Source organism: Natator depressus, chromosome 1 (genome assembly GCF_965152275.1).
Source record: "Natator depressus isolate rNatDep1 chromosome 1, rNatDep2.hap1, whole genome shotgun sequence".
Classification (NCBI taxonomy): domain Eukaryota; kingdom Metazoa; phylum Chordata; order Testudines; family Cheloniidae; genus Natator; species Natator depressus.
This window is the reverse complement of record NC_134234.1, coordinates 130,919,576-130,936,126: the sequence shown is the minus strand read 5'-3', so window position 1 is coordinate 130,936,126 and position 16,551 is coordinate 130,919,576. Positions and strand designations below refer to the sequence as shown.

Below are 16,551 nucleotides of genomic sequence, written 5' to 3'. Positions count from 1 at the left end.
TTTGAAACAAATGAATATTAAAAGACTATTGCACCATAAAACGCACTGGAAGAAATACACAATTGTGACAACTTCAATTCTCATCAGTAAAACAGATCTAAAACCAACGACCAATATCATCCTAAATGTCTCATTTGTTCTGTATGACTTCTTATTCCAGGCTTGCCAGAGGACCCATTTCAGTCCATGATATTTAACTTGATCCTAGATTTGTAACTACTTAATAGTACTTTTAGGCCACTGCTATCACTCTTAAAGTTTGTTTTAAAGGTCCAATTCTCAAGACTTCTCAGTCTTTTAGGTGGACACTGTGTTGCTGGGTTAAGACATAAGAATAAAAAAAAATAGTCTAGTGGGAGAGTTAAACAAGGTCAGTAGTTGAGCTGATCCAAGATTTCTCATACACAAGTCTTTAAACTGCCAGTTACTTTCCCCAAATGTGCATTATGGAATCCAGGAAGAATTGCTTTTCTAATTATTCTCACTAGCCGTGGCATGTGGAAGGCTGAAAACCATTTTAAAAGTTGGCCAATACAAAATAGCAAATATACTGAAAGTTGCCAAGGCTGAAATTTTTAATAGAGACTTCACTGTTCTGCCTACTTAGACAATGTTTTGTAGTCCATCAGCTGACCTTTGGGTAATGCTTCAGAGACTGAATAATTTTTAAACTATGGAAACATAATATAAGAAGATTACAAGATACCGAGATAATTAGTCAAACAAAAGGTAACAGAACATGATTAAACTACTGCAGAGAGAGATGAAAGATGCATTTGAAAGGCTATGTTAATTTACTAGGCTCCTAAAAGTTAGCAGCCAAGATATTCCCTTCCACATACAGCAGAGGTGATTTAACAGAACTATCCTTGTCATCTTTCCAAGCCCACAGGCTCTCTGGGTTTTTTTAATAATGTGTATAATGCTAACATATGGTATGTAGTTGAGACTTAAAAAAAGGAAAGGGGAGAGGTTAATGCCTAATGATAGTGAGATAGGGATGAAGAGGCTTCATACAATCATATGTGATTACATTCCAGTTATCTGGACTAGTACATCATAGTACTACTAGTCCTCCGCTGGAAGTTGAAGCCAAAAAGGTGGATCATTGAATTTTTAAAAACCATAGGACAAGCTGTAATGGTCAAGAGGGGCAACAATGTTATTAGAGGCCTGGATAGATTCTAAATGAGGATAAATTAATAAAATAAACACTTCATAGTTTGAAGAAGATAGGAGGAAACATGGTATAGAGATATATAAAATAATAAGTGGGTTAGCACATTCCCTGTTTCATTATACAAACAAAAAGAGAACACAAAATGAAATTAAAGACAAGTAATGTAAAACTGATCAAAGAATATATTTTCTTATGTAACATAATTACTCTGTGAAACTCAAGGTATCCGTGAAGTCAAGCGTTTACATGGATTAAAATAAAGATGAGACATTTATATGAATAATAAGATTTAGTTATACTATCTAGGGTATAATGATTCAGGGATATGAACTCTCAGGCTCAGGACATAGGCCAACCACTAATGGATAGGGATGAGTAAGAAACTTTCCAGAAAAGCATGTTACTGCATAATCTGTCCACGATGTGGGTTTTGCACCTTTCCTCTACTTCTGATCAATGTCAGACAGAATATCAGACTAGATCAGACCACTATCTGATTCAGTTTAGCAATTCCTATGCACCTACAAACAAGGGAAAACAGCAGAGACCAGGGGAAGCTACATTTTTGCAGCTATTCATCCAGTAGAAAGTTTCTTACCTGCATAAGGTCCTGCCTTTCTTTCTCACCCATACAAATAGCTTTCTTTATGGTTCGGAGCTCATTCATTATGGCCTGGGCTTCATCCAGTTTATAATTTGTATGAGCATTTGACATTTTACGATCAATCCTGTTTGCAAAAATTCAGAGAAATTTAAAAGTTAACTAATTATGCAAAAGTTCCAAAAGTATTGGCTGCTAATATGCCACTTCATTTATAAGAATAAAATGGTATATTTACTTTGAATTAACAAACACCAAGTATTTATAACATTCTGAAGTTATCTGACCATAAACCAGGAAACTTAAATGGCAATGCAGTTGGCCCAACTCAGCTTCCCCAGAACTGACAAGTTTCCTGTTTTTAACCTCCGGAACCAGAGTTCACAGTTCATGCAACATAAACATACACTCTAAAGGCAGTTTTATGTAATAAAATTAACTTACAAAGTAGAATCACAGATGGTTAAGTTGAAATAGACCCCTTAGTGTAAGCTGCTCCAATACCCTGCCAATGCAGCATTGATTCATAGATTCCAAGGCCAGAAGGGGCCATTGTGATCATCTAGTCTGACCTCCTGTATAACACGATACATAGAACTCCCCCAAAATAATTCCTTTTGATCTAGAGCATATCTTTTAAAGAAACATCCTATCTTGATTTAAAAATTGTCAGGGATAGAGAATCCGCCACAACCATTGGTAACTGGTTCCAATAGTTCATTACCCTCACTGTTAAAAATTTACACCTTATTTCCAGTATGAATTTGTCTAACTTTCAGTCACTGGATCTTGTTATACCTTTGTCTGCTAGACTGAAGAGCCCATTATCAAATATCTGTTCCCCATGTTGGTAATTCTAGACTGAGATCAAGTCACCCCTTAACCTTTTTGTTAAGTAGATAGAGCTTCGAGTCTACCACTATAAGGCATATTTTCTAATACTGTACTATAATCATTCTTGTGGCTCTTCTCTGAACCCTCTCCAATTAATCACCATCCTTGCTCTTTACAGCATATTTCCTAGGACTTTGTTCAGTCTAGTTTCTAGTGATGGGACTCTCACAATTTTCCTTGGGTCAAGAAGTTCTGATTGATATCCAGCCTAAACTAGGAATAATCAATACTTATTCTTTCTGCTGAATTTCAGTGTTCACATCAAAATGGGATCTCATGGCCAGCTTGAAATCACAGGACTCTCCCACAAAATTTCCAACTCAATCCATAGCAGGACACACTCTGGATCTTATCTTTGGTCTGTGAGTTGGGGGTCTGAAGATAACATCTTTATCATAGCCAGACCACTTCTTGCTCCAGGTTAAGGTCAGCTTCTTTCAGGGGGAAGATCTGTTAGGGCGCTGACGGACCTAGTGCAGGTCCAGATATCTCTGGTGGGTTCTGCTGCTCAACCATTAAATCATTCTGTCAACAATTTAGCTGATTATGGTAACTTGTTATCAGTAATCATTGACAGACCAACACCTACATACTCTCTCCCATTACCTCATCCTCACAACTCACGTAAAGATACCAATTAAAAATAAGACCAGAGTCCCTACAGATCTTTCTAGAATAAACACTCCGATTGAGATTTCAAAGCTGACAGGGGGATTTAGCCAGCCACTCACTAAAGTTAATGTTAACCTCAACTTCTATGCCTACAGTAGTGTAAAAGAAAGTGTGTATAGGGGGAGAAAGCACACATAGGGGGAGAGCTAGTAAGAATACTGTTATGGGCTATATGCCACAGCTAATAAAGGAAATCTGTCAGCAGATCTCTCATAATTCAATACAAAGATTGAGTAATACAAAGTGAGAATACTCACAAACTGTATTTACTTGACAATACTATGGATACTAAGAGCTCAAAAATATTCTTTCTGGTAAGCTGACAAGAGTATTGTCAAAGCCGCAAGAGTATTATAAATTAAAAAAAAAAAAAAGGACAAGGATTTGTGGCTTAGATAGAATGAAAATTATGATAAAAATATCAAAGTGCGAACAAGTATTTATGATAGGGAACAAGCATACCACAGGAAATTATCTTTCATATTCTAGCAGAATGATACAAGATAAACAGAGAGAGAAGATTTATAGCCACCATGAGGCTGGCAGACCAGGTGCCAGCTTATGACAAAGCCCCAGGCCTCACTGAACACTTACAAGTGCATAGTTAGAAACCAGTCTTGCTTATCTGTGTGTTAGCATTATCAAAATAAATAGTATATGTTAAGATTGTAAGAATGTGGTTAGTGGTTTATAAAATGCTTGTAGGATGCTGCATATATTGTTCTCACTCAGCTGTACCCCAAGTCAGAACATAACAGCAAACATCTGTATTGTATATAGCCTTATAACTAAGTAACCCATCGAACAAGAAAGAATGCAAATGCTGGTTTCTTACAAGATGTTTTAAATCCTGTTCATTAAACAAAAATGAGCCATTGTGTGAGATCAAGGATCAAAGACTTTGTAAAGTGCATACCTCCCCACCCTCCGGAAGAAGGGGCCTGTGTGGGAACTGCTGCTGTCAGCTTGGTTTGTGTGAGAAGAGGCTATAAATATGGTTACAAGGAAGAATTCTTCATCTCTGGACTGTTTGGATTCTAACTGAAAGAGAAGACTAAGGTCCCCAGAGTTACTCTGCGTAGCCCTAAAAAATTTTTGTGAACTGGCAGATTACTACATCTTTGCTACCTTTCAAAGTTATAGACTGTGACTCATCAGTACATATATTTTCATCTGCTTTAACCTCTGAACAACTCCTTTTTTCTCTCAACTAATATATCTTGGCTGCCAGCGTTGTATTTAATGTGAGATCTGGGGTGCAAATTGACCTGGGTGAGTGACTGCTGTCTTTGGACTGGGTGCAACTGGAATATTTTGTGATTTTTTGTTGTAAGTGACCACTTATCACATAGTCCAGTTTGCCTGGGTGGCAAAATAGACTGGAGTGTCTAAGAGGCCTGGCTGTGACTCCATATAAGACTATTACAGTACTTTGGGAGTTCACATTTGTTACTACGTTGGTGAAATCGATTATAGAACATACCGCCAGTTTGCGATGTCTGCCCTAAGGTAGGCACTCACGGTCATGAGCCACTCCAGACAGCGTGACAGCCACCACAAAAGGAGGACAACTAGGTGCCTGGAGTCGATTAACAAAGATTTACTTTTGATGTCCTATCTAGCAAGATGTCATTAAGCTACTCCAAGCTAGCAGAACCCTGACACAATCTTGAGCTACTCAGTGCTGACTAGCAGAAACTCAAACTTTACTGAAGGAGAGAGGCTGTTGAATTGCAATATGGAATGAGGAAAATGATAATAAAAATGATAATTTGCCAGCTACACTGAAAATACTAAAATATGACACAGAATACACTACTATATAAGAGGTTTCAGAGTAACAGCCGTGTTAGTCTGTATTCGCAAAAAGAAAAGGCGTACTTGTGGCACCTTAGAGACTAACCAATTTATTTGAGCATAAGCTTTCGTGAGCTACAGCTCACTTCATCGGATGTGAAGCTGTAGCTCACGAAAGCTTATGCTCAAATAAACTGGTTAGTCTCTAAGGTGCCACAAGTACGCCTTTTCTTTTTACTGTGTAAGAATAACTTTATATATAGCCTGAAGAGACACGTCGCTTGCCCGTCATACAGCATGTGCCTACCACCACCCACTTTCCATAAACTAATCTGATGAAACTGCATTTTCAATGGAGTCTTATCGACATAAATAAAAAATAAATTGAAAAAAAAAAAAAGAAAGGAAACCTATTACCAGGTAAATAAGCCATCAGTGAGTTTAGCAATTATGCTAATTCTGGTGATTCTATTGAGAGTCCTGTGATATTTTGATCTACTGAAAGACCTAGCTCCTGGAGTCATGTCACTAACCTCCTGGTTGCAAAGAAAAGGTGGGAAACATGAACCCTGAAATTTCAAACACTAGAGAGGACGTAAAGGTGTTACTTTTAACAATCTCATGATTCTTTTGGGCCTGACTCGTGATTTTTGAATGATATGAGCTGGCAGCACAGGTAAGATTCTGACCAGATCAGACCAAACCACAGTAGAAAAAGTGACCTTAACTCACTAAGAATTTCATATAATACAGAAAGTATTTGGCTTTAACCCAAGGTCACGTTAATATCAAGAACTTGGATTCAATTCAAGTATTAGGCCAGAAGGCCCCTTTCTATTGCTTGACATCTACAAGAAGACATCTAGAGAAAAGAAAGATATTTAACTTCAAGTGGAATATTCTACAGGTAAGTATCTGCTTATTCATGTTCTGGGGGAGGGTTGGAGGCTGACTAGTGAGTTTTTATTTTCTCAGACAAAGGGTCATAGCCGATTATACTGTAAACAGTATGATTGACAGCCATACAGTCAATCCAAGCTGACCTAGTATTCTAAGGCTGTGGGTCCCAAACTTTTTACTAAGGCGACCCACCAGGAATCTGCTAATCATCCATCCCCACCCTCATTCCACACACACACCAGTGTGTGTGTGTAAAAAAATAAAAATACTATTTTTTTTAAATCATGTAATTGTGCAACAGACATTTTTATTTTGTTTGCAGCTACTCAGCTCCTCTGCTTCCCTTACACTCAGTCCTACAGCCCCCTGCTCCTCCCTCCCCAGTCCATCCTAGCCCCCAAGCCAACGCTTGGCTCTCCCCAGCCCCCTTGCCCTTGGTCTCCCAGTCCTGCTCTCCCCCTTACCCCCCAGCTGGCCCCTCTTCCCCCATGGCTGGGCTGCGACCACTAACAGGCTGCTAACTGTCCATTCACTAGCTCCGGCCACTTCCTCCACGCTACTGCTGCAGCTGCCCAGATCTTGCTCCCCACATCGCTGCCTGCTGCCCCAGCCCAGCAGAAGAGAGAAGTCAGGATTAGTGCTTTGGGGCACACATGGAGGCGGGACCTGATTGGAAGGGTGACAGGTGACACACCTAGACCCTTCCTGGAAGACATCAGTGGCTTAGTACCAATTATTTGGGAAACATTTGTTCAAAAGAATACACAAAGTTACTGTCAAGGTTCCTTCCCCACTCTGAACTCTAGGGTACAGATGTGGGGACCTGCATGAAAACCTCCTAAGCTTACTTTTACCAGCCTGGTTAAAACTTCCCCAAGGTACAAACTATTTTACCCTTTGCCCTTGGACTTCCACTGCCACCACCAAACATTTATCTGGGTTTATTTTTATTAGGAAAGCGTCGTTTGGAAACTTCTTTCCCCCCAAAATCCTCCCAACCCTTGCACCTCACTTCCTGGGGAAGGTTTGACAAAAATCCTCACCAATTTGCATAGGTGACCACAGACCCAAATCCTTGGATCTTAGAACAATGAAAAAAGGATTCAGTTCTTGAAAAGAAACATTTTAATAGAAGAAACAGTAAAAAGAATCACCTCTGTAAAATCAGGGTGGTAAATACCTTACAGGGTAATTAGATTCAAAACACAGAGAATCCCTCTAGGCAAAACCTTAAGTTACAAAAAAGACACACAGACAGGAATATTCATTCTATTCAGCTCAGCTTAATTTTCTCAGCCATTTAAAGAAATCAGAATCTAACGCATATCTACCTAGATTACTTACTAAGTTCTAAGACTCCATTCCTGCTCTGTGCCCGGCAAAAGCATCACCCAGACAGAGAGAGAGGCTTTGTTTCTCCCTTCCCACATCTTTTGAAATTATCTTGTCTCCTCATTGGTCATTTTGGTCAGGTGCCAGCGAGGTTATCCTAGCTTCTTAAGCCTTTACAGGTGAAAGGATTTTTCCTCTGGCCAGGAGGGATTTTAAAGGTGATTACCCTTCCCTTTATATTTATGACAGTTACTATTAATTAATATTCTTCCAAGTCATATTCCCATTCATAAATTGCTAGTTTTGAAGGCAACACTAAGAAGATATATCCATATATTAAAAAAAAAGTAGCAGCATTCCTGCCCACAGGATTCCCCCCCATGGTGCCACAGGCCCCGCCCCGCACCGGCACCACGTCCTTGGGGTCCCGGGGGGGGGGGGAGTGGAAGGGGGTAGAGGGCTTCGTGCGCTGCCCTTGCCTTCAAGCACCACCCCCTGCAGCTCCCATTGGCTGGAAACAGGGAACCGCGGCCAATGGGAGCTTCAGGGGAGGTACCTGGAGGGCTGGCAAGGGCAGCATGCGGAGCCCTGTGCCCCCACCCCAGCGGCCATGCAGGGACATGGTTCCGGCTGCTCCCCAGAGCGGTCTGGCATGGGGCCAGGACAGGCATGCAGGGAGCCGGCCCTGGCCCCGCTGCACGCCGCCGCCACCCCGGAACCACTTTAGGTAAGTGGCACCGGGTCAGAGCCCGAACACTTCCTTCACCCCAACTTCCTGCCTTGAGCCCCCTGCACCCCTGTGTACCCCAACTCCCTCTCCTGAGCCCCGTCACACCCCGCACCCCTCCTGCATCCAACCCCCTGCCTTGAGCTCCCTCCCGCAGTCCGCACCCCTCCTGCACCCCTGCCCTGAGCCCCCTCCTGCACACCGCATACCTCCTACACCCCAACCCCCTTCTCTGAGCCCCCTCATACACTTCTCTTCCCCAATCCCTTGCCCTGAGCCATTCCCACACCCCCTTCCACGCCCTGCACTCCCTCCCGCACCCCAACCCCCTGCCCCGACCCTGCATACAATTTCCCCACCCAGATGTGTGGCCCTTGGCCCAAAAAGTTTGCCCACCCCTGCCTTAGATACAATAAAAAATGGGTAAGGCACAAACTGTTTGTCATCAAGGCATAATCAAACCACTAAATAACAGGAGACAGAAATAAACTTCCCCTTTGAGTACATTATTGTCCATTATGGAGATTGTTCCGTCTTTCTTTGAAATATCTGGTATTGACCACTGTCAGAGACAAGATTTTGGACTAGATGGACCATAATTCTGATCCTTCTTAGCAATTTCTATGATCCTAACTTAATTTTTCTTCATATTTCTTCAAATACTTGAAAGACGTTTGTCCCCATTGAGCATCAGGCCGAAAGCATATTTTAAGTTTTAAAATTAACTATTTAATTATGTGAGCATAAAAAATGTTTTGCCATTCTTTGCTTGGCATTTTTCCTCCCTCCCAAAGATACATTTTTCATGAGGCCCTCAATCAACAATACTCATTAGTTTTGATAAAACAAAAATCCCTCAATACTTGGATGAGCCCAAGTAAGAGTTTTTTGCCCACCAGACCCATTTCTGAGAAAGCTACATGAGAGTGAAAATACGGTTTGAAAACAGAATTACTTTTTTAAAGTTATTTTACTGTGATTGTGAATTCATTCCTTTTAGCAAAGAAATCAGGAAGTCTACATCCTGGATTCTTTACGAGAGTGGGATGGTACAGATTGTCTGTGTTTCTTAAGGTACATCTACACTGGCAGAATTACATCACCGAGAGTTACAGCACTGCTCAGAGAGCGCTGAAGGGAAACTGCTGAGGACAGGGCAGCAGAGTTCACACTGATGACTAGAGAGGCGAGAACAGGCATTGTGGGACGCTCCCCGGAGACCAATGGCAGTGCTGTAATCGCCAGGGTGTCTACACTGGCGCTGCGGCACAGTAGTCCTGGCACGGAAAGCTGTACAGCTCTCGTCGGGGTGGTTTGGTTTTGTTTTTTTTTTTGTTTTTTGTTTTTTTTAACAGTGCTGCAACTGTGCAGTTTCTGCACACTAAGTGGCTTGGCAGTGTGTTCACCTCGGGAGCTACACCACAGAAAGCTACTTTACTGTGCAGAAGCTTGCCAGTGTAGACAAGGCCTTACACTACAATGCTAACTGCATCTTTAAATAAGAACTTCGTCCCTTCTTTTGGGCCAAGGAGCTACAGAGCTCTCCAGGTTGGGCATTTGGTGAATCATTTGTCCCTAAGAGAATTCAATGGTATGAGCCCTCATTTGGGAATTAAGGGTAGGATTTTTAAAATTGCTCATCACTTCCCTAATTCTGCTCCCATTTAAACCAATGGGATTGACTTCAACAGAAGCAGAGTTAGACCAATGCTGAGCACTTTTGAAAATCCCACCCTAACTGCCTTTTCTTTGCAGCAAGACTTTTCATTTTGACTTTTGATGCACAGCACAGAGAATTATGCTAGTGACTGACTTAAAGTGACAGGATTCTGCATGGAAGCCTCCTTCATCTGTAACTTGAGCTGTACTTGGACACACACACAAATACACCCCCCATCCTTGTTCTCACTTCTACATCTCATATATTAATTATCCATTCTTTATTACGTACCATTTATAATTTAGTAACACTTAGAGGCCACAACAAGATCAGGTCCTTTTGTGTTAGACTCTGCAAAAAAAATTCTCATTCACTTTCCCCTCTTGTTTCGGTCTGTTCTTCTTCCATCCTCAAGTTTTTCTTTTTATGCATTTTGGTGATTTTTTTCTTCCCACTAGCTTTCTCACAGTGCTGTCCTATTTTCCTCTGCCTCTTTCTTCCAGTCTCTGCCCCTCTGTGAAGCCCCCCACTCTTAGCTTCACAGTATTCTTTCCCACATTTTCATTCTTTAGCAGTTTATCTCCCTTTCTCTATGCTATTCCCCTTGCATTTTCCCCTCCCAGATCCTTCACATTCAGTCTTTCCCATTTCCTTCCCCACTGCTTTTCTCCTTCCTTCCCTCTCTTCTCCACATTCTCCCACAACCCCCGCTGTTGCTATACTTTTTTCTCTTCTCTCCCCCACTCTCCTGGAGTTGGCAACAATTCTCCAAACCAGCAGGAACCCAGGAGCTGCCAGACCCCCAACTGGAGGACATATTTGTGTAACCTCTGAGCAGGTTATTTTCTTCATACAACATGAGAAAAAAAGGAAAGAGAAATCCTCTCAAATTCACCAGAGTGCACATGGAACACTCCAGTAGTTCCCAGACCACTAGTTGATTTAAAATACCATACCCTGATAATAACACTGCTCTGATTTCTTTCCTCTTGTCCATAACCTCCCCTCATAACTTGTGACATCTATCCCCTGCTGACTATTTTTGCTCCCCCAAAAGTGTGCAGGCTTCTTTCCCTGTTGCTCAGTGGACTACTACCTACTGCATGTCTCTCTCTTCAGTGCAAAAACCTGGCCTCCAGCTCCTTGTTCAGCTGGGCACAGTTCTACAGGCAGCTGCAGGAAGCCAGAGCTAGGATCTAGCTGTCTGCACCTAAGAGAAGCAAGCTGGCGAGGAAAAAGGTATGGGCTTTTGAGTAGCTGCTTGCCACAGTCCGGGATTGCAGTTTCCCAGAAGAAGTTTTCAAAACCTGGGAATGTTACAACCAAATCAGGACTATTGACAGGCATGCACTAGTGGCTTTCCTTCTCTGTCCTTTGCTCCCACTTACCAGAGGAATAATGGTAGGATCCTTTGATGCATGTGTTCTCCTTTGGGAGCACAGAACAGAATGGACATCTGCTCTAAACAACGAAGCTTAAAAGAAGCCAGCCACCACTCTTCTGCTCTTTGGCTTCAACTTTCAAACTAGGGAGCAGGTCTGCAGTGCACGCAAGAATCTGGGAGCTTCCCAGTTACCACAGCTCCTCAACTCCGGTATCTTTTCACCTGCTACATACTTCCATCTCCACAGTTAAACAGGCCCATCAAAGTTGGGTAGGAGCAGAGACAGACATTACAGTTAACAGTCGCCATGTTTATTTTTTTGTTCTACTACCTGTACTGCAGGCTGAGTGGCCTCAGTGACCACATATACCTGAAAGACCTGTATCCTTCTAGAGACGTCTTGGGCTCACATACATGAGGAGCTGCCTCACAGGTTAAAGAACCATTGGCTGTAAATGGTGAGATTCATTGTTAGTGGTAGCAAAAGGGCTTATCAAATTCAACTCTTAAGTAAACTGTTGCTGCAAATTTATCTTGTATGATATTTCTGAGGTAAAAGAGAAAGAAAATGTGTGATCTTTATTAAAAATAATAAACTTATGAATTTTTTTTCCAAAATTAAATTGGCCCCTATAAAAATGTTTTGCTTTCAAACACGATTTTTAAGTTGTCAAGAGACAACAACTAATAGGATAAAATTGAATGTGCAGTAATACAATTTACTGTCTATAATACTCCTTTTTACTCTACATACCCTGAAAAAACCACTGCCCAACCCTACCAGCTGATTTCCCATATCACACAATAGATTACATCCTAAAAGAATGGAAAGTTGTGTTACATCATCTGCATTTTACACCACTGATCCTGGCAGCAGGCCTTCAGTTAACCACAGAAAGTTTTCTGCAAGTCTTCGGTCAACAGCAGGTAAAGAAGACAGGTTTTCTGCAGAAACCATCCCATTACCAGAAACAATACCTTTTTTATTTTCACACTATTTTTATATCTTTTTTTTCCTGTTATTATAGCGCTAGTCATATCTGGTGTTTTCTCAGGGACCACATTTGCTGTAATTTTATATCTACATTATACAAGAAAACTACGTTAAAAGAACATGATTGATGTTGCAAGGTCAAACACTCAAAAACCGAAAAGTGCTGGAATTACGTTTACCTATGCAACCTTAATTTGGCCACCTTGTGCCTACAGATTACAATGCAGCCTTTAATTACATGATCAGACTCTATTTTGTCAACAGGACCTTCCTTACTGAGCAGGTTGGATGATGCTCACTTACTTTGTTTTCTCCTCATTGTTCAATGCTTTATTTACCGCATACTATTCAAACCCTCTTCTTAAAATTGAATTATTAATTTCCTCATGGGCCTTTCTCCAGCATTCATCATTATAAAATTTGCGTACTTCACAAACATTTATTAATTTACCTTCACAACACTGCTCTGAGGTGACACGGTGGTATTATCTTCATTTAATATATGGGGAACTGAGTCACAGAAAAATGAAGCTTAAGTTTCCACTAAATTTGAATGCTCAATTTTAAACACTTCGGACCTAATTTTTCAGAGTCCTTAGCTCTTTATAACTTCAAAGCACAACTCTCATTGACTTCAGTTGCAGCTTTGAGAGCTCAGCACTTCTGTAAATCAGACCCCAAGGTCTCAAGTCAGGCAACCAGAAAACGAACAACCACCTGTGAAAAGTTTAGTTGACGTGACTTGCCTCGCATGCTAAAGAAACTCTGTATCAAAGGCAGGGATAATATCCAATTCTACAGGACAGCATTCAACTGCCTTAACCATGAGATCATTCTTTGTCTTCTCACAATCTCCTACCTCATTCACTACACACCACCTGACTTCTGCAAAAAATCAGGCAGTGGTCCTTCATGCAACAGTCTCCTTTTCCACAAATCCCTGAGTAGGGATCCCTAGACTAGGTTCATCCTGTGCATGGAATGAGGCAGAGATCCTGAGGAAGAAGTATTATGTAATCACGTAATCACTGTCCCAAGTGAAGGGGGAGTAGCTGCCCTTAGTGGAAGAATTTAAGTATCTAAGGGTCTTGTTCATGAGTGATGGCCAGCGGGAGCAGGAGATTGACTGGCAGATTGGTGAGGTGGCGACAGTGATGCGGGCTCTGTGCTGATCTGTGGTGGTGAAGTGGGAGCAGAGCTCTTGGATGAATCCCTTGGTTTACGGGTCACTCTACATCACCATCCTCAACAATGGTCATGAACTTTGGGTACTGACCGAAAAGATGAAATCACAGGTACAAGTGGTGGAAATGAGGTTTCTCCGCAGGGTGGCTGGGCTTACTCTCCAAGACAGAGTGAGGAGCTCGGCTATACGGGAGGGCCTGAGAGAAGAGCAACCATTCCTCCGGATCGAGAGGAACCAGTTGAGGTGGTTCAGGCATGTGATAAGGATGCCCCCTGGGAAGTTTCCGTTGGAACTCTACTGAGCACATCCCACTGGGCAGAGGCCCCGAGGCTGACCCAGAACATGCTGGAAGGATTCTGTCTCCTGGCTGGCCTGGAAACGCTGGGGAATCCCCCAGGAGGAGCCGGAATCTGTTGTGGAGGAAAAGGGGGTCTGGTCCTCCCTACTCTCCATGCTGCCGCCGCAACCCTCACAAGGAAAAACAGCATAAAGGAAAAGTAGTAGTAGTAATAATTAAAGACTATATCATATGCATAAGGGGGGTGAATTATGGTTACACAGGCAACCTTAATTCTGGCATTTCCTAACTTTTGAGTGCTTATATTTACAACCTTAGCAATATTCTTTTAGCATAGTTTGTGTGAACGTAACTTCACAGATTTGGGGGGAAAAAAAAAAAGTATAGTGAAAAGACAGAAATTGACAACATATTGACGCCCCCAAGATTCATCAGCAGAGTTAGAACCTTTAGATCTACCACACAGACCTCTCCACTTGAGCCAACGGAGTAAATAATAGCAAGCATAGGATGTCATCCACTATGCAAACCAGGATTAGAGAGGGATGAAATACACACACACACACACTTACTTTGCCAGTGGTCCCATTCCCTCCAAGACTGACCCCTTTTGGTCAGTCACCTCCAACCTGCCTCTTTCCTGTATCTTTCCCACCCCTGGCTCCTTGCCCTATTCTCCCACTCTCCGCTTCTCAGATCAATCCCAGTCTCAGTCCCCACACCCTATTCCAGTCTTTTTTTTTTTTCTTTCCTAGGCAGCCCCAGTTCCCCACTCTTGGCTCTTCCTCCTATCTGTCCCTCCCCTCATCCACCACTGGCTCCCCTGGGGTTCTCATATAGTCAGTGTCCATCCTCAACCCCTTCCTAGCTCCAAAGCCCAGTTTCTCCCCTTCTTGGCTCCTGGTCCTAATCTCTTTGCCCCACCAGTCCCAATTCTCTTCCCACACCTCAGCTCCTTGTCAGATCTGTCTCCCTTCCCTCTGCCCCTTCTACCGTAGTTCCTAGTCTCAGCCTCCTTGTCCAGCCATTATCAGTCTCCCTGCTCCCCCAGCTCCTTGTTCTATCTCAGTGTTCCCTCCAACCAACTGATCTGGCTGGCTTTTGTCCCCTCTGCATTCAAATCAGATGGCTTACTCCTCCACACTGCATGGGTGCCAGAAGGGGGTCACTGAGCACACAGGAGAGACAGCCTCACTGCCCTCGGGTCCATTATCTGGCCCCACCCTTGCCTGGAGCAGCTGGGAGAAGCCATTAAAGGGAAAGTCAAGCTTTGTCACTGTAGCCCTGGGCTGCAGTGTGATCAGTCTCGCTGTGGAGATGGGCCATGCGCAATCTGGGCAGCACAAGGAGCGGTGATGGACCAAAACATGGAATCTACAGAGAAGTTACCTGCTAAAATCAAAATCTCTACTGAGCATTCAAAAAGTGTGTTTTTTCAAAGGTTTATAACTTGGCCAGGTTTTCAAAGGGATGGCAAAATGCATATCCCTCACACAAAGGATCCCCGCTGCTTCGTCCTGCTCCCACCCAGGCAAATATCAAGTCCCTGCTCTGAAGGACAGGGTCAGTGGAGCTATTCAAAGAAAAGGTCAACAGAATTTTTTTTAATATAGGCAAAATAATGTATTGTCCCCCTAGCCTCATTATCCAAAACCTCTGAACCATTTTGGCTGAAACCAACAAATAAATAAATATATAGCTCAGACTGAGAAAGACATCTAGCACGGAAAATTTCAGCCCAAGTAGTGTAAGTCTGGCAAAGTCATAGTAAATTGAAAACAGGGTCTTATAATGGGAAGTGTCAGGCAATCTTAACAGGCAGCACTACCTGCCCCACCTATAATAAAATCTGTCTGATCTTCTAGGTCTCAGTCCAGGACCATTGAAGTCAACAGGAGTTTTAACACTGACTTCAGTAGTATTAGGTTCAGGCCCCTAACTGCACATAATATTTTGCTGTTTGGAAGCTGTGCGAGGGTTTTAAAGACCTAACATTCACTCAGATGCAAAGCTCAAAACACAATGATTCCTACCATTGCTTAAAATCAGACTTAAAAATGAAAGGAAACACATGACTGCAAACCAAACAATTAAGACTTCACTCCTGCTATTTTATACTTGGTAATTACTTGAAAATGTAATTAATAAAATAGTTTTGACATAGCCTAGCGAGAAGACAGAAAGCAGCGGTGAAGACTGAAGTTTTTAAAGAAATTCTGCAGCAGAAGAGGAATTAACAAGGTGACTGAGCTTAAAGCACCTGCAAAAAACTTAAGTTTTCCATTTTAAAAGAATGGGGGAGAAGATCTACTTGGCTGTCTATTTTGTGACAATGCACTTTCTCTGTATGGATTGATACAACAAAATGTCAGATTCACACCGGATTCAAAACATATATCCAAAAAACAAGCCTTCCCAGAGCAGCCTTTTAAAAAAAAAAAAAAAAAAAAAACACCACATATCTCCTGGCTCATAAGTCAAGAAGTCACTGTGGAGAACATACAGAGATGAGCAAAGCAAGAGTGCTCTAGAGAAATTCTTGAAGAAAATTCCATCACAGCTTCAGATAATACACTAACAGACATAGAGCTGCCTTCAATAAACAATAATGGATGAGAAATGAGACAAAGCAGGAGCAATATCATGGCTTCAGTGTCAGTGATAAACAAGCATTAAAGCACTGAAGCACAGAACAGTTATGTCTGAACTTTTAAATCCGATGAAGTGAGCTGTAGCTCACGAAAGCTTATGATCAAATAAATTTGTTAGTCTCTAAGGTGCCACAAGTACTTCTTTTCTTTTTGCGGATACAGACTAACACGGTTGCTACTCTGAAACCTATCTCATCAGAGTTACCTAAAGAACTATTAGTTGATCAGATTCACAAAATCCTACTTTAAAAGTAATTATTGGTTTTTTCTCCCTA

At 42.0% G+C, this 16,551-nt stretch overlaps 1 protein-coding gene across 4 annotated transcripts in view; it reads right to left on the bottom strand.

Moving 5' to 3' along the window:
- The window catches only part of WWC3 (WWC family member 3), a 170,557-nt gene that overhangs the window by 77,470 nt on the left and 76,536 nt on the right, over positions 1–16,551 (bottom strand). For all 4 annotated transcript variants that reach the window (XM_074966515.1, XM_074966528.1, XM_074966521.1 and 1 more), the window contains exon 6: positions 1,779–1,908. In XM_074966515.1, the coding sequence (XP_074822616.1) occupies positions 1,779–1,908 (130 nt within the window). The remainder of the gene's footprint in view (positions 1–1,778; positions 1,909–16,551) is intronic.